The sequence below is a fragment of the Telopea speciosissima genome, chromosome 3, assembly GCF_018873765.1.
Source record: "Telopea speciosissima isolate NSW1024214 ecotype Mountain lineage chromosome 3, Tspe_v1, whole genome shotgun sequence".
Lineage (NCBI taxonomy): Eukaryota > Viridiplantae > Streptophyta > Magnoliopsida > Proteales > Proteaceae > Telopea > Telopea speciosissima.
The window spans coordinates 34,337,265-34,356,368 of NC_057918.1; the positions used below are offsets into that span (position 1 = coordinate 34,337,265).

Below are 19,104 nucleotides of genomic sequence, written 5' to 3' on the forward strand. Positions count from 1 at the left end.
GAGGGAGATGGAGGACCCATCAGCAATAGATGAGGAGGTGGCTCTAAGAGCCAAGGGGTGAAGGAGGAGGATCTTGCACCAGACCTAGGAGGAGTCCGAAGGGATGGAGAGAGTCCAAATGGAGTCATTTTTGAGGAGATGGGAGTAAACCTAATGGACCCAAATGGAGTCATGCTTAGAGGAGGTTTTCCAAATAAGCTTCAAAATCCCCGCGGTATTGGAGTCACGGATACGGCGGATGCTAAGACCTCCTTCAGATTTGGGAAGGCAGATGGAGTTCCAGCTAACTGGATGGAGGAATTTGGAGGTTTCCTTCCCTTTCCAGAGGAAAGCACAAAAGATGGTTTCCATTGCTTTGATGGTGGCTTTAGGAAGGCCAAAGATACCACGCCAATAAATGTAAGAAGATTGGAGAACTGATCTAATGCATTCGAGGCTACCCGTGTAGGAAAGAAGTCTGCCTTTCCAGAGTTGAAGACGCTTGCGGATAGTGTCAAGCATGGGGTTGCAATGATGACTGGAGAGCCTAGCTGGGATAAGGGGAAGGCCCAGGTATTTCACTGGGAGGGAGCCCAAGGAAAAGCCCGTAAGGTGGAGGAGGGTGTCTCTGTCGGAACCCGAGGCACCAGAGAGGAAGAGTTTGGATTTAAGGAGGTTGATACGGAGGCCAGAGAGATTCTCAAAGAGGTGAAGGGAAGACATGATGGCAGAGATGGAAGAGGGGGAGGCTTTGGAGAAGATCATAAGATCGTCTACAAAGGGCAGGTGGGTGAGGATTAGGTGCTTGCATTTGGGAATGGGGGAGATAAGGTGGAGGTCTGTTTTGGCTTGGATGCTCCTCAAAAGGACTTCTAGGGTCAAAGAGAAAAGGAAAGGGGAGAGAGGGCATCCCTGGCGAATCCCAACTTCAGAGTGGAAGATGCCGGTGGGGAAATCGTTGACGATAACGGAGAAGGAGGGGGAGAAGATACAAGCCAAAATCCATCGGATGAAGGCAGGGGGAAAGCCCATCTGGGAAAGCACATCGCATATGAAGTCCCATTTGAGGGAATCAAAAGCTTTGTAAAGGTCAATCTTCATAAGGGTAGCGGGCGAGTAGGATTTTTGGTCAAAGCTACGCACAATTTTGGAGTAGAGAATGATGTTATCCGCAATGCTTCTATCAAAGATGAAGGCAAATTGGTTGGGGCTGACCAGGGAAGGGGTGACAAGCTGGATTCTGTTTGCCTGGACTTTGGCAATGAACTTGTAAAGAAGGTTACAAAGAGAAATAGGTCTGAAATCAGACAGAGAGGAGGCTCCATCTTTTTAAGGGATGAGGCAAAGAAAAGTCTGATTAACTTGAGCAAGCTGGCTGGGGTTAAAGAAAAAGCTGCGGACCGCTTTTATAAGGTCTCCTTTAATATGGTCCCAACAGCTAAGGAAAAATCCCATGCTGAAACCATCCGGCCCAGGGGCCTTACTGGATTTATGGGATAAGATAGCCTTGGTAATCTCTTTATCAGAGGGAATGGCAAGGGGCGAGCTAGCCAGAGTGGCGGGGACAAATTTGTTAATGAGGCCAGGAGGGAGGGGAGAGGAAGGGGGGAGGGGAGGGTTAAAAAGGGAAGAGAAAAAGGAGGCAGCCTCGGACTTAATATCGAGGACAAAGGTAAGTAGGGATCCATCCCGAGTAATGAGCAAGGTGATGGAGTTGGAGCTCAGCCTGGCATTTAAAGAACGGTGAAAGAAAGCCGTGTTTGAGTCACCAAGCTCCAGCCATTTAATACCGGATTTCTAGCAGAGAAAGCTTTCTTCTCGGGTGGCGAGGGAAGAGAGCACTTCAGAAAGGTTTCTCTCTTCCTCAGCCAGCAAGGGATTGGGCGGATCAGATTGAAGACGGGATTGCGCAAAGGCAAGGTCGGATCGACAGGAGGATACCTGGGTGGGGATATTACTAAAGGTGGCAGAGTTCCAGGTTTTGAGGGCAGATTTGGTGAGACGGAGCTTTTTCACAAAGGCAATGAGAGGAAGGGAGGGGCAATGGACGGGAGAGCTCTAGGATTTAAGAATAGTAGGGAGGTACGGAGGATGGGAGGTCCACATGTCAAAGAACTTAAACGGCTTGTGGCCAAAGGAGGAATATTGTTGAATAAGGAGATGACAAGGGCTGTGGTCAGACATGCCTTGGAGGAGGAAATTAGCATGGGAATGAGGAAAGGTTGAGAGCCAGGCTTCATTGATGAGGAAGTGGTCCAGCTTGCAGGCAATTCGGTCATTTCCCCCTCTCCGATTGTGCCAGGTGAGGGGGGATCTTGACCATCTAAGATCATCTATACCAATATCCTCAATACAATCATTGAAGGCATTGACAGACTGGGAATCAAGGGGCGACCACCTATTTTCTCAGATTGGAGTTTGATGACATTGAAATCTCCCCCTACCCCCCAGGGCAGGGACCCAGGCCCAGCTTTAATGAGAGCCAAATCATCCCAAAGGGAGGTGCGGTCCGCAGCCCGGTTGAAGGCATAGACCACCCAGAGGTAAAAGGAAATGGAGGAATTAGGGAGAGAGAGAAGGAGATGAATAAGCTGGGGGGAGGAGTGTGAAACAGAGATGTTGATTTTGGAAGGGTCCTAGAGGATGCAAATACGACCATTAGGAGAATGGTTATAATTGGAGAGGAAGGACCAAGAAGGGACAATGGATGCTGCTATGCGAGAGGCATTATCTTGCAGGACACGAGTTTCCAGGAGGGCGCAGAAGGAGGAATGAGAAGATTTAATGAGGGCTCTAATGTCATGATTCTTGGTAAGGGAATTAAGACCCCTGACATTCTAGATGAATCTAGAAGACATGGAAAACTAGAGGGTGTAGGGCATCAAAGTCCTAGGGGGGACACACTTATATCTTCTGCGGAAGTAAGCAATGGTAGGCCGATGGTGGGCAATGATAGTAGCAGCTAGAGAGCTGCCTGTTTCATTGGGGAAAACCAAGGGGGAGGGGGAGGGGGTAAAAAGGAGTTAGAACAAAGGAGTGGGGTAGGGGAGGGGGTGAGAGAAGGAGAAATGGTTGGCGCAAGGTGAGTGTGGGGTGGTATGGGGTCGTTGATGGGGATGGAGGAGGTGTTGGGTAAAGTGGATCATGGAATGGGTCGGGTTAGGGGAGAAGTAGGTCGGGTTGGGGGAGAAGAGGTGGTTGTGTCTTGGTTGAGGATATTGTTAGGGTATAGATGGGTTAGAGGGGGTAGAATGGGAGGGTTGTGAGTGAAAAAGGATGGGATTTGGTTAAGTGAAGATGGTTTGGATAGTGGTTGGGTCGAGTTAGGAACAAGAGGGGGTTGGTTTAAAGTAGACAGGGGTAGACAGGGAATAAGGTAAGGAGTGGGACCAGGGGGGTTAGGTAGGAGGGGGGGAGTACGGGTGTAGACTAAAGGGGGTTAACAAGAGAAAAGGGGGAAAAGGGTTCTTTTGTTCGACCTCGCGTAGGAGTGAGACTACCATCGAGAGAGGAGCTTTTAGGGAACGGATCCCTGTCTCATCTGCGACAGAGGAAGCCAGCGATGGTAGGGCCTAAGTCTTCAATGCATCCAGGTTTGAAGAGGAACAACTGAGGAGTTCAGGTGCTATTTTGGAGAAACCGTCTCTGCGTGAACTGTTCTGCAGGGAGCTCAGAGCAAAAGTGGATGTCGATTCTGTCGTCTGTGGTGCTGATGGACTAATGGGAGCAACAGAGATCGAGAAACTAAGGTAGCCCCCCGATTGGGACCAAGGAGCGAGGTTCCAGCTTGGTTCGCAGTCAAAGCCTGAGCATCAGCAGCGGCGCAGGGGTTCAACGTACTCTCAGGCCCAAGACCCGAGGAGTTTGCCCTGCAAAGATGAGAACCAGAAGCCGGAGTGTCGCCGCAGCGATGTCTGTGACGGTGGCGCTCTTTGGCTTGACCTCTGCTGGGAGTTCTGGATATGTTATCTCGGTGGCGACCTCTACTAGGAGGAGCAGACTCTCTTGAGGACTCAGGAAGGCGGTTAGCAACAGGGGGAGCAAGATCTGAAGGGTCACTCGAGCTGGTAGGCTCAACTGGAGAACGTGACAGGCCTAACAGAGTCGAAGAGGGAGCTGCCGGATCAGATGGAGTCTTTAAGGGAGCCAGAGCATCTTCAGGAGTGGCCATTGGAGCTTTGCCGAAGCAGTCACGAGAGTGATGTCCAAAAATCTTGCAGTGTAATCAGTGCGGAGGGAGCCAATCAAATTTGACAGTTTGCTCGAAGCAAAACCCATCCTCTTCCGCAATGGTGTTGGAGGATGGCGGAGGGCGGTCAGCAGGGACATTGATACAAAGCCGAGCGAAGGATAGCCTGTCCATTGTCAGAGTGCGAGCATCTGAGTACAGGGGATGGCCCAAGACTGATCCTATTCTGCTGAGGCAATCTTTAGTCCAGTACTAGAAAGGGAGACCAGAGAGGGTAATCCACAAGGGAATGGAGCTGAGATCGACCTTGTGGAGCTGGATGTAGTGATCCCACTGTCGGAGGAAGATAGGTTTAGATCCAACTAGCCAAGGAGCACCGTCCAAGGCTCGAGTCTTGGCATCCTCGGAGAAGAATTTGAAGACGAAGACTCCGGTGTCGAGGAGGAAGATGTCTAGGGAGCCTTGAGCTTTCCATTGCTTGGAGAGGGAAGCCTTGACAGAGTTTAAAGAGGGTCTAGAGCCGAGGAAGTGGCCCAGAAGGCAAGATTTCCATTTGGAAATTTCAGGCGAGAGCAAGTTGTTGGGGCAGAGAGCAAAAGGTGAACCATCGTCGGAGGAGGGTTTGACAAAGTGGAGGGAGTGGCCAGAGCTAGAGGATGAGGATGGTTTTGTGAAAAGAGAGGACCAGGAATTTGGTCCAGGGGTGACGGTGGAGGTGGGGGTGGGGGTGGTGGTGGTGGTGGAGGTGGGAATGGTGGTGATGGTGGAAGAGTTGGAGATGGTGGTATCGGAGGTGGCGGGGTGGGTGGGGATGGTGATGGAGGAAGAGGGGGATAAAGTGATGGAGCAGCTGGAGATGGCGGTGGCGTGGGTGGAGGGTGAAATGGAGGTGGAGGTGGAGGAGATGGTGGTCGTCGGAGAAGGTAGAGTGGGTTGTCTCATCCTCAACTCATCGGAGATGGTGCTGGAGATGGCGGTGGAGAGCTGTGATCTTTCCGGGATATTGGAGATTTGGATAATAAGACATGAAGATGTTAAGGTTTCTAGATGCATACCAACCGTGGTTCAGACATCTATACAAACTTAAAACATGTATGATGGCTCAACCACCCACTCAAAAGATTTGGAACACTTTTGAGAGGGTGGTTGAGCCATCATACATGTTTTAAGTTTGTATAGATGTCTGAACCACAGTTGGTATGCAAGTCTTAACATCTTTATGTCTTATTATTCTTCCTTTCTAATTTTCTTTTTAATTCTTTTTCTAATTTTTGTTGGATATGGGTGGAGTATAATTTGGAACATGAGGATAAAGTATAGGGTGTTATAGGTAATAAAATTGGATACATGGCAGGAAGGATACAACTAAATTGCAGACTTTTGGATAAGATATTAATTACATTGTCGGTGGTATCCATGGGACAAGATATTAATTAGTTTGTTGATGGTATCCAAGATAACTAAGCCTATGACAGGGATTAAGTACCTTTTTTTTTTCATTTATAGAACAGGTTTTCAACTCTGTTGTTTGAATTATTATAGAACTTATTTGATTTTCATTTTCCCATAATTTTTACTGTAATAATCTTGATTTGTCATATCTTAGTGCATTTTTATTCTTTAACATTAATGCCTTTACAGACACCAATAAGCTGGCGACATTGCCCCCAGATTCAGATGAGCAACAGGCTCAAGTCACTGCCATTCAAGACAAAGATGGGTACAACTGGGGGTAATATATCATGCACTGGGATGTCATTCGGTGATGCTAATCAATTATAGTTTGCTTATATACAATGACTATTACCTGTTCTTTTTTAACAAGGTACAATCCTGTTCTTTGGGGGGTCCCAAAAGGAAGTTATGCAAGCAACCCAAATGGTTCAAGCCGTACTCTTGAGTTCCGAAAGATGGTTCAGGTGCTTTCATCTTTATTTTTTTTCCATGTTATGAATCACATGTAAATTATTGGTTATGCTGTAATCGCGTAATTTTAGGCTGAATAATGCTTAGTTGTTCCCCTTCTGATGGTTTTTAATTTCAGGCTCTTAACCGCATTGGTCTTCGTGTTGTGCTGGATGTTGTCTATAACCATTTGCATGGAAGTGGGCCACTTGATGATAACTCTGTGCTAGACAAGGTCATGGTTTGACTTGTAAAATTATGATCCATATCCAGTTACACTTTTCCAAATAGTATTCTACTATTATGTCTATACTCCATAATGCTTTTTATCTGACCTGTATTTTTGTCAAGAATTAATTTGTTCTGTGTGTGTGACACTGCAATTTCATTGTAGGTTGTTCCAGGTTACTATCTAAGGAGGGACAGAGATGGATTTATTGAGCATAGCGCATGCGAAAATAATACTGCTAATGAACATTTTATGGTAGAACGCTTGATTCTTGATGATCTTCTATGCTGGGCTGTCAATTATAAGGTGATAACACAACTATGTACTGGTTTTGCCACCCAAAAACGGGTTGCAACTTTGTATAATCTTTCAATTTTCCTTTCTCTTTTAGAATATGCATTGCCATTTTGGTTGGATTTTTGTACTTGTGTCCTATCAAATAGTAACCCAGCAGGTTAAAACCAAGGTTTAAGAAGTTGATTTCGACCTTGGTCGAAAACAAAATGTTTTGGATTTCTACCAAACTGGCCAAATTCTTGTAGCTTTCAGTGGTCAAACGACTATATTTTGGGCTGAAACTTCACAGATATTAAGCATTTCTAAACACAATGGGATATTTAGATTGTTAAAAAAGACACTCAAAATGTTAGTTTGGTTTCATACCTTAGGTTGGCAGTGTACACCGTACCTTGCTTGTATATTTTTCAATGATAGCCTAAAAAAAGTCCTCATCTGGTATGAACCTACAACGTGGGCCTCTGGAATAACTGCATCATATTTATGATTGCATGATTATTTGCAAACAAAATTTTAGGGAAAGATGGTATTTACCTCAAACTGTGCATCTTCCAGAAATCTCCCTAAAATCTACCAAATATTGTCTTTAGTATAAATGCAAAATCTTACCATCCAGATCTTAAAGCGGGATGAATGCTGTGGTCTAGAATGTGGGTCATTCTTGAGTTATTCTTAAAATATTTTCTCTGCAGGTATGAGTCTTTTTTTTTTCTTTCTTGTATTAGTTCTTGTGCTACTGATGTAGGCATGATGATGAATATTTATGCTCACTCCATGTTCTCCCATGCACTCTTTCCAAGAAGTATCAAATGGCTAGATTCCAACTGTTACATTCCAACGGCTCTATTCTAATGGCTATATTGGGTCTTTTCCCATGGCTAGTTCTCCCTTCTATTATATATTTGTATTGTGAAGTACAGAAAAAAAGAGAAGAAGAATTTGAGTCCAATGTAACCTCTTGTGGTGAGTGAGTCTCCATTTGAATTTTAGGTCCTCTTGTGGTTGAGTGAGTCTCCAAACGACCCCAAAGTTAAGTGGTTAGTGGTCCTCTTTGACCCTTGTTACTTGTGGTTGATTTCTTACTTTGGTACTGGATTTCTTGTACTTGATTTGCTTTTATTCCTCGACTATGATCTTTTGGTTTAAGGAATTCTTCTGGTCGAAGGATTTCTGGTATCTTGCTTCTTGTTGGGTTGCGATTTGCTCGATTATCTTGGATATTCTTCCTATTTTGATGCTGCCTTCACTATTTGTGTTTCACCGCCCATGGTAACAACACCCAGGTTGTCGATTGCACATTTATGCCTTCGATTTATTTTCTTCTATCGGTGGTTACTGTTCTCGTGACCTTTTCCTTTTGGACATCAACAGTGAGGTTGAAGACAACCACTGTTGTGGTTTCTTTCTCTTTGGTTACTGCCAGCAAGATATTTTGGTTTCTTTCTTTATCTTTTGTTTTCGTATTTTGCCCCCACCTTTAATATGTTTATTGCTTAGTGACTATCATATCCCATAGTTCCTATCATATTTGTCTTCCCTCTTTGTCATAATTGCTTTATTTCCTAAGTCCAATATTACCCTTCCCTTGCTTCATAATGCCTCATTCTCCTTATTGTTTCCCCTTCCAAGTTTACCTCTAGTTAATAAATTAGTAATTCCCCTTTACGACCTTTGATATATTTACAATATTGCCACTGGTTCTTTAATTTGCACTATTTGTTAGTTGGGTGGGTCCCATTACTTCTTTACTTACCAATAATCCCTTGACAAATTCTGCTTATTTACCACACAACCATTGCTTGTTAATCCTTGGAGTCTTGTTGATTTGGTGGACTCATAAGCGATCGAATCAGGGTTTTGAAATCCCGGATTGCATTATTTGGAATATTTTCTTGGGTGCCAGCATTTACATAATTGCCATCAATCTAGTATATTTGCAAATTTATTGTTTTAGTGGGCTTCGTACGCATCAGTTTGGGATTTGAACTTTCTTCAGTTCTTGAAGGTTGATAATGGCATGAAGATTATTTGCTACAGTGAGGAGGAGGTATATTATTATTAGGATTTTATTTGCTACCTTGAGGGGGTGCTTGAGATTATTTTATTGGAGATTATTTGCAGCTATTATTGATTATTGGATTTTATGTGCTGCTCATCCTTTGAGGTGCTGATTATTGGTCATTATTTGTCCACATGTAATGCTACACGTGAGGGGGAGATTGAAGATTGTTATTCTTATCTGCTCAAGTCATCAGTTGGAGATTATCAATACTTATTTGTTCGTGTGCTCAACAAGATTTTTATTTGTAAAGATGGTATTCAACAACACTGCATATTTGTTTGGTTTACAACAACCTAATACTGTTTGGTCCCCAACAACCTGATGCTGCTACTTGGTTCGTAGTAATCTATATTGCCTATTTATCAAAGGAATTTTTTAGTTGAGACCTTTGGTTGGGGCTATTGAAGTGCCTTCCATGAGAAGCGCTTTTGATGTTACTGTTGGAGCTGCCGAGCTGCCGAGCTGCACTATTATCTGTCTTTGTTTGAGCAGATTACTACTTACTACTTGCCTTCATTGGGAAGTGCTTATGGTGCAACTGTTGGATGCTGCACTTTTATTTTTCGTTGGGGAGATTACTGCTTATTACCTGCTTTTTTTGAGGAATTGCCTTTGATATTGCTATTACTGCTATGATATTGTGGATTGCGGTTAGTGTTCACTACCACCTATTTTGCTCGTTGCTGATTGGATTTATTCAACACGAAGATTATTAGTTACTGAAGTTGCTAATGATTGATGTGCTTAAGTTGATACGACTATCTGAATGAAGTTCTCCCTGTAATACACCGCATTTCTAGTATAATATTTTAATATTGATTTGGATTATTTGTTATTATTTTAGTGTGTATTGAATTGTTTTATTTATTTATGATGAATACTGCGAGCACGAGGTGGCATGCTTATATTAATCTTAATGATTAAATATTGATTAATATTTGATTAATGTGATTACCTAAGTTAATCCTATTTATTAGGGGGATTAATGAGGGATTAGAGATGGTTTAGCATGATTGGACTATGTGTCCTACTTAAGGGCTGCCACATGGTGCATGGAGAGGATAAGGTGGTGGCATGGTTAGTTGCGACATGGCATAGAGGTGAGGTGTTATCAAGGGCCAGCCACTTTGTTTGACTAAGTCTAAACAACCACCATTTGCATGAGAGAGGTGGTGGTGGCAAAGCTTAGCCAGCCACATGGCTGAGGAAGGAGGAGGTGGCACTTGAAGTGCAACAACTTGTGAGCAGCTTGTAAGTAAGTAGGTGAAGCAGCTGTAATACCCTATCCTGAGAAAAGAATATAATATTGAGTTTCATTGTTTATAAGGCGTAAGCGGGTTTGTTTTGATGGAATCCGGTGTGAATTAGCCCTACAGAGGAATTTTGACAAGAAGGTAAATGTGATCATTTTCACTATTTTAAGTATTTAGTAAAGTTAGAAACACCCTACAATGTGTGGACCCTACGGGTGTCCTATAGCAAAGACTAAAGAATAGAAATCGTATCATTTTTTGCAAAAAGTTGTCTTCGCATGAGTTTTAGAGGACTTTAGAGTCATATTTTAGGAAAGCCCAAAACACAAGAAACATAGGTAATTATATTATCTACTTTACCATATAAGATTCGCGTCAAACGGATATCAGACGAGAAAGTTATGTCCAAAATACTGTTCAAAAAGGCGTAAAAAGCTGCGCAGAGCATTGTCGGCAGCAGCCTGCCAGTTCGAACAGGTAGAGCTGCAGGTCAATCGGAGACAGACCGGCAAAGGCAAAAGTAAGAGGCGGTGGCCTACCGGTCGACCGGCAGGACTCGAACCAGCGTTATAAACAGCTTTTAGAGCTCATTTGAGGCATTCCAGAAGTTAGAATATCCAGAGAGGAAAGAGGGAATAGAGGGAAGCCGAAGGGGAAGTTGATTTTGACAAGTTTAGCCGTTGAATCAAGTTGCTAGTGACGGGGAATCGTTGCAGAGATCATCAGAGTCAAGTTTTGGAGATTTGGTTAGGGTTTTGAATTCAGAAAAGGTAAGCCCTAATCTCTTTTTCTGTTTATTGATAGTTTTTGGATGTTTTGATCCGTTAGAAAGTTGTATAGTATAGTTGTTATGCTGTAGGAATTAATTTCATAGAAAGTAGATGGATTTCCACAAAGTTATGTGGATATGTGTAGAAAAACCCTAGTTTTGGGTTTAAGAAATTTCAGTTTTGGCCATTTGTTCGACTTTCGAGTTGTCCAGTGTTGTCCAGATGCTTAAGTAAGGCTGTAGAGATAAGTTAGTAAAGATTGGATGGTGGGAGATCATTTCCACTATCCCCATAGTATAAAAGTAAAGCCTGATGTATATGAAATGTCGTGTAGGGGTTCATTTGGCTTTCAAGTAGAGAGCTAGAACCAGAGACAGACAGAGTTAGTGATAGAGATGGACTTTTGATGTAAATGATACACTCTTATCGTTTTGGGAAATACATTATTGGATGTAAATTTTAGGATGATCTTATGTATTGATACAGTAGATGTAGTATTTGTAACAGAGTTGATGATACAGTACATTTGTACATAGTAAGGATAGTATAGTATGGTGATACAGAGTAGTTGTGATTTGTGATATATAGTAATTTCAGTTTCTGCTGCAGATTTTTGATATCTTTGATACATGTGAATATTGATGAATGTTTACAGTTCCGAACATAGTTGGTTACAGTATTTCAACCGTTATTTAACGGTGGTCCATGAGGTCTAGCACCATATCCTTATCCCGGATTTGGGGCGTTACAACAGCTATGGGCTAGGAGTTAGAAAACCATCAACTGTGGGTTTGCTTAGGTACTAAATAGAAAAGAAAAAGAATGAGAAAGGGAAAGAAAGAAAGAAAGGAAAGAAAGAGGGGAAGGGAGGAAAAGAGAAGGAAAAGAAGGTAAGAAATTGAGTTTGGGATACTGTTTTGCCACCATACGTGATGAGATTTGATCGACTGTATTGCTGAATCAAGATTTGGAAGAAGAGATTGAAAGAAAAGAAGAAAAACAATAAGAAGAAGCTGAACTGAGTCAACGGGAATTCAAATTATAAAGGGATTAGGGGGGATTTTGGTTGCTGGAATTCTGAATTGAAGAGGGAATTGAAAGAGGAATTGGGATTTGGGATTTCTGCTGAGGTGTTAGCTCGGGTTCTTGAGGAAAGCTTATACGCAAATACTTTTGTACGCGGACACTTACTTTATTAAGAAGAGGTGAGTGGATCATGTGTATTGAGCGGTGCATTGCTATCTGTATAATATTAAGAATGTGAGGGATCATATACTGTATTTTTACAGATTATTGATTGTATATTTGTTTGAAGCATGATATAATGAGTATGTGAATGAAACATGTTTGTTGATACGTGATAATTGTACTGTAGTATATGTATAAATTGTATTATGTGAAGAAATGAATATTGTTATGTATTTATTAAATGAAATGAGTTATATTATAAGACCTGCTGATTCAATATGTTATATAACAGATTGTGATGCCTTAGAATGGAAATGAACATGTATATGAATGAAATCAGATATGAATGAACGAATGAATGCACAGGACTGAACATGAACAAATGAAATGATAAGAATGTAACATGATATGTTTGTATGAATTGAAATAAGAATGACAATGAAATGAATGTAGAACCCTTGTGGCTGCCATCCCTTTCTAGTAGGGGATTAGGTACTGGATGAGGGAAGATGTAATATGTAATACATGATACGACTGGTTATAATCCTTCCCAGTGCTTCAGTGACTGGAATAAGAAGTAGACCAATAACCAGAGATAGAGACAGTAACATATAAGGGGGATTTACTGGTGCATGGTCCTCCCTAGTGCTTCGGTGATTGGAACAAGGGAGTAGGTAGTGTATTTGGGGGGATCACATTCACATTGTTCCTCCCCAGTACTTCGGCGACTAGAATCAACAGTAGAATAGACGATTGTGGATGGCCGGTAGAACCTCAGATTATTGTGCACATTGGCAGGACATCAAGATGACCAGACTTAGGTTTTACTTCATAAATGATGTTCATAACTGTTTAAGTTTAAGCATATCCTTATAAGTATGATTAATTATATAGCATGATTCTCCGCACTGGGCTTTTAGCTTACCCCATTTTATACATTGATTTTACAAATGAGAAGGTAGGAGAGTGTGTATATACTGAACCAGATACAAATGGATGTTTGTGCGTTAGGTGCATAAACTGGAGAGACAGGGCTGAGTAGCCGATGAGAGTTGCTAATATACTTTTGTGTTTGTAAGAATATATAGAATATGTTTGAGAAGAGAAATGTAATAACCTTTGGATAATGAATGTTGTTATCTGCCATCAGTGTTACTGTTTCTTTGTAAATACTCTTTAGAACTATGAAGTATATCCAACTCCAATTAGTTAGTCTTCCGTTGTGTATGTTATGTTATATGGGAGTTGTGATAATAAATCGAGGTATATAGAAGATCATTTGATCAACGCCCGTGAGGCAGGCACCTTATACCCTATCCGGGTTTGGGGTCGTTACACTCCCTGTGCTCACTGGCGTCTACCACTATTGTTTAAGTTTATGACTGATGCGGCTTTTAATATCTGTTCTTGTTGTTCCAAGCTGGAGCCTTTGATATGTATACTCCAGCTTGAAGGGGAGTGTTTTTTTTTTTTTTTGGGGTGAATAAAAAATTTCATTACCAAAGGAAGAAGAAAAGACAGAATAGGAGCCCCCAAGAGGGGGAAAGAAAGAAAAGGACAGCCAACCCCAGCTTAGTTGGAGTGGTCCAAAACAGCAAAAAAACATTTTGAAGGCCCCAGGAATCAACAATAAGCCTGTTCCTTAGGGTATCTAAGCACTGGGAAGGAGGCACAGAGGATAACTTTGCTGAGATCTCAAAGGAAATGGAATCCTGAATCTGCCGGTAAGATCTAGAGTTGGAGGTCCATTTCCTGACATTACGCTCCATCCAAATATGGTTGAGAGTTGCACAAAAAGCCAGGCTTCCCATGCAGTCACATAAGGAGGAGCCCGCAAAGTACTTGGCAATCCACTGCCATTCTCTGGGAAAAGGGTGTATGCGTCTCTGGGTAGGCCAGCACTTGGAGAGGATGCCTTTCCAGATAGCTTTGGTGGTGGGGCACTCAAAGAAGAGGTGATTCAGATCTTCATCATTGTTCCAGCAAAGGCAACAAGTAGGAGACACTAGAATCTGCCGGCTGCGATGAAAAGCGGGTTGGGAGGCAATTGTTGAAGATTCTCCAGGCAGTGAAGCTGTGCCGAGGGATGTGGTGTTTGAACCAAATAAGCTTGTACCAAGGGACCACCGGGGCATCTAAGCGAATGTAGTTCTAAGCCACTTTGGAAGAAAACACACAGGGCTTGTCTGTTGACCAACTAACACAATCTCCACTTGTCCTTTGCCTTCTGGGAATAAATGAGAGATCATTCCAATAAGGAGCAAGAAGAGGGATAGGGAGGGGGGAGTCCAACCATCTGTATCAAGGATGTTTGCCACCAAGGAGAGCCTATGGAGACCTGAGGCATAGATGGTTCTCGGGGTGACCAAGTGAAGAAGGATACCCCTAGGGTGCCAATTATCCAACCAAAGGTAAGTAGAGCCACCATCTCCAATCTGAGAGCGAATGGCCTGATGAACCAGCTGGCAGCAGGAGAGAATTTTGCGCCAGACCCAAGAGGCTTCAGAAGAAACTAAGGCAGTCCAAATGGAGTTCTGGCGCAGAGGCCCAAAGTAGATCCAATCCACCCAAATGCTTTTCTTCTTTGAGGCAACCTTCCAGAGAAGCTTAATGATGCCCGCTGTATTTACTTTTTTGATTCTTCTGATGCCTAAACCTCCTTCTTTCTTTGGGAGGCACACTGCAGCCCAGCTGAGAGGATGAAGGAACCGAGAGGAATCTGTACCCTTCCAGAGAAATGAAGCCATAAGAGCTTCTAAGGACTTGATAATGGAATGGGGAAGGGCAAAGGAACCCGACCAGTAGATGTGCGAAGCCTCCAGAACTGATCTGATAAGAACCAATCTTCCAGCATAGGAGAGAAGCTTGCCTTTCCAAAGCTGAAGTCTTTTCCGGATCAGATCTAACATGGGGCTGCAGTGATGGGCAGTGAGCCTAGCCGGAATGAGGGGGAGCCCTAAGTATTTGACTGGCAGCCTACCTTCAGAGAAGCTAGCTTGACCAAGGAAAGCAGCTTTTTCAGAGTCGGGAACCCCAGCAAAAAAGATCAGAGACTTAGTGGGGTTGATGCGGGGACCCGAGAGCTCTTTAAAGTGCGGTAGGCATAAGAGGATAGACTCCAGGGAGGTGATGGAAGCCTTAGAGAAAATCATTAGGTCATCAGCAAAGGCCAGATGAGTAAGCTTGAGGGCTTTACACTTGGGCATAGGGGCAATAAGCTGCTGATCAGTACTAATCTGAATCTCTCTGGAGAGGATTTTCAAGGCTAAGGTGAACAAGTAAGGGGAGAGAGGGCAGCCTTGTCTGATCCCCACAGAAGCTCCAAAGTAGCCGGCTGGGCTGCCATTCACCAAGACTGAGAATTTTGGAGAGGAGATACAGGCAGTAATCTAGTTGGTGAAGATCGCAGGAAAACCCATCTTAGTCATGACCTGAGAAATGAAGTCCCACCTCAGAGAATCAAAAGCCTTGTGGATGTCAATCTTCAGGAGGAGAGCTGGAGAGTGATTTTTCCTGTCAAACCCTCGAACAAGGTCATGACAAAGGAGAATGTTGTCGGAGATGTTCCTGCCAAGGACGAAGGCAGTTTGGTTATCACTAACCAAAAGGTCACTGTTAACTATTATACCGTGGGGTACAATCTATTGTAACATGATAGGGGGAGTTTTCCCTCTATCGTAACTTGGTGTTTTAGTGTCCTAGTGTGTCTAGGGTTGGTTAGTTTAGTTTTAAGTTTAATTTTATTTTGTTTCTGATTCCTCTTATAAGGAGTCCTCTACTATGTAATTTCCAGATCATAAATAAAGCCATTGAGGGGGGGGGGGGACTGCTAGATCGTCGATTTTAATTCTCTAGACAGTCCCTCTGTCTCTCCCATCTGTTCTGTTCACTGGTTCGACTATTCTATATTTTCAAGTTTATTTTGAGCTGCATCAGCTAGATTCTAGAACCTGTTTAGTTCATGGTATCAATGTACTTGTTTTGCAGTTTGGATATGTATCTCTTCCATGAAGTCTTCTTTAACTGCAGTTGGATTGTGAATATTGCAGTAAAGCTTAAGAGTAACCACTGCATGTCGTGAGCAGAAAACTTGTCTCTGTAATTGATGCCCAAGTTATTGTTGAATTTATTTTGGGTAATTTACATGTACCTACCCTGAGGTAAGGCCTAATTACAGATTCACCCGTGAGTTTTGGGAATTTACGCCTACTTCCCCTGCTTTACAAAAGAATTCATAAGTAAACCCACTCCATTAACTTGGTAGTGAAAATGTTAGATTTGTTCAAGTCATGGACCAAAATGCCCTTCATGCTAAAAAAAAACACCAAAAACCTATTTTCTTCCATTACCAAGACCTCCGCCATTCTTGCTGCTGTGACTACACCTCCGCCATTCTTGCCGCTGCAACTACACCTCTGCCATTCTTGCCGCTTCTTGTAATCCCGGTCCCTATTTCTTTCCCAAGGACCTCTCTTGCCACTGTTTGCTCCACTTCATTCGGGTTCATGAGAACTGCCCCTCTTTTTTCTAATAAGGCATTAAGCCAGTTTTAATTTTGGTAATATCATCAGCAAAACCCTTTGATTTTTTTTGGAACCTTTTTCACTGTTCGTAAACCCCTAAAAACATTACCGTTATCATCGACACCATAAATGCCCGTCATGGCTTCACTGCAAGAAAGCCCCACTTTGTTCTCCATCTTCGACTCGCTCAGCATGCTTCCTACTCTGCAATCCCCTGCTCCTACCCACATGCACGAACAGAACCAGGGACAAAGGAAATCTCCCGTTCAACACATTATGTATCATGAGATTTGCTGCTCCGAGAACGATCTTTTGCTGCATGGACTTAAGCTTCAGTGGGCCAACACCAAAGAAGACTCCAAGGAGATGGGGTTAATGGATATGATTAATCGAGGCTCTCATTCATTTCAAATGGGTTTCCAGAAATTCTCTTGCGGTGCTCTGCAACTCAAGAAAGTTTGTTCTGAGTCGAGGAAAAAAGTCTGGTGGTGGAAAAACTTTTCCGTGGAAAATAAGTTGGGAAACAATTGCTTGAGAATTTAAATGATTATTTCACCATTAATTTCCCAATCTATAACTTCTTCTCTCCATTCGGCTCGATTATTGTCCAAGACCCCAGGCAGAGGTGATGTCTACTTAGCTGGATATCAAATGAAGCGATTTTAGTTATTTACAGATAACTGCTTAGTTAGAGCTTAGAGGGCTGGCCTCGGCGCAATGGTAAGGTTGCTCCATTGCGACCTAGTGGTCGTAGGTTCGAGTTGGGAAATAGCCTCTCTACGAAGAGAGGGTAAGGCTGCGTACATTATGACCCTCCCCAAACCCCGCAGTGGAGGGAGCCTCATGCACTGGGTACGGCCTTTTTGCTGATACCTGCTTAGTTGAATAATTCCCTTTTTAAATAAATTTTGGTTAGCTATTGTCCATGGGGGAAATTAATATTTTAAACCATGGTTTATCAATTATTTCACTTCATTTTTTGTCTAACTAGTTGTATAAAAATTCGAAATATAGATTCTTAGAAGAGGATCGCTGGGATACTGGATAGTTGCACATTACTCCCTATAATTTTGTTTTCTTTTAATGTCTTGTTAGATGCTCGCAATCCCTCCCCTTTTTCTGGTCATAATGTAAAATTTATTCTAAAATTCGTTGTATGAATACTATCTTAACAGGTTGATGGTTTCCGGTTCGACCTCATGGGTCATTTAATGAAAAGTACCATGGTATGTAGTTCTCTTTGACTGATCTATTTATGCCTGCAGAAGGTTTGCCTCAAGGGTTACAGTTTAAATAATGCACATTGCTTCTAACATTTTATCCCTTGAAGTTCAGTAAGAACCTACAAGTTCACCTTGTAATTCTAGCTGCTAGAACTAATAGTGCTGATACTTTTCTTGTTTCCATTGGTAATCCTTTCTTATGCTTAGGGGTTGTCTTCTCAATTTTAAGGTGTTTCTTTTAGATTGAATTAATTCATACAGGATGTATATATTATCATTCTAGTTCTCATTCTTTCATTTCAGACTGTTATGATTCTGGTGCTTTATTATTCATCCTTCCCCTCCCCCCCTCCCCCACCATAAAAAGGAAAAAAGAAGAATTGTTGTCACAGATCTAAGAACTGAGGTTCATCAGAGCATTCAATTTGAAAGTAGTTCTGTGATGTATCAGTTGATCCACCGGATAATATTTGTCCAAATGAACCTATTTCTCACCATTTTGTTACAGATAATAATTTGTTAGGTTTGGATGATTAGAGGTGGCAATTGCTTTGTTGGACCATAAAGGGTTACAGCTTAAGGATGTAACCCCAAACCTGATCCAATACTTAAATCGGTTCAATAACTGCCAACATGAACCCATATCATGGTTTTAGGTCTGGTTGGCCAGTCCTTGGTAGAATGCTGTTGGTACCATATATCTGACTACCTAATCTGAACACAACCCCGCTAATTTATTGGTTGAGTGAATCATGTAGTAGAAGGTTGGTTTGATACATTAGGTCAGGAATTGCCACCAATATATTTTTTTTTGGATGAATAAAAATGTTGAGAATGAGAGAATGGCTTGTGACATTATGATCACAGCCCCACTTTATTTATAATGAGTTTAGGAATATTCTAGATTAGGTACAAGGACTGAAATACCCCTATGACAAAAATACCCTCGAACCCATATTGCAACACTCCCCCTCAAGTCGGTGCATAAATATCAACCATGCCCAACTTGCTTACTATAAAACAAAAACTTTTACTACTAATTCCCTTAGTGAGAATATCAACTAACTGTTCACTAGACTGGATAAACGGAACACAAATGACTCCTTGTTCTAGCTTTTCCTTGATGAAGTGACCATCAATCTCAACATGCATGGTGCGATCATGTTGAACTGGATTATATGCAATACTTATTGCTGATTCACTGTCACGATAAAGGCGCATAGGCAGATCACCCGCAACATACAAGTCTTGAAGAAGCCCTTGGAGCCAGAGGAGTTCACATATCCCATGGGCCATAGCCCGAAACTTGGCTTTAGCACTGAATCGAGCAACAACAACTTGCTTCTTGCTTCGCCAAGTAACCAAGTTACCTCCAACAAAAGATCAGTAGCCTAATGTAGACCTTTTGTCATCCGGACACCCTGCGCAGTCAACATCAGTGAATGCGTCAACTTGAAGATGATTGTGAGGAGTGAAAAGTATGCCC

The 19,104-nt window shown here is 42.4% G+C and overlaps 1 protein-coding gene across 7 annotated transcripts in view; it reads left to right on the top strand.

Annotated features, from left to right (window-relative positions):
- The window catches only part of LOC122654486 (pullulanase 1, chloroplastic), a 125,260-nt gene that overhangs the window by 29,393 nt on the left and 76,763 nt on the right, over positions 1-19,104 (top strand). For 6 of the 7 annotated variants that reach the window (XR_006331918.1, XR_006331919.1, XM_043848599.1 and 3 more), the window contains exons 10-14: positions 5,810-5,900; positions 5,994-6,087; positions 6,213-6,308; positions 6,468-6,608; positions 17,571-17,621. Coding sequence is in view for 5 of the 7 variants with exons in the window: in XM_043848599.1 (XP_043704534.1) it covers positions 5,810-5,900; positions 5,994-6,087; positions 6,213-6,308; positions 6,468-6,608; positions 17,571-17,621 (473 nt within the window). In the remaining 2 variants the exon portion in view is untranslated. The remainder of the gene's footprint in view (positions 1-5,809; positions 5,901-5,993; positions 6,088-6,212; positions 6,309-6,467; positions 6,609-17,570; positions 17,622-19,104) is intronic. The other variant, XM_043848600.1, reaches the window with a different exon arrangement.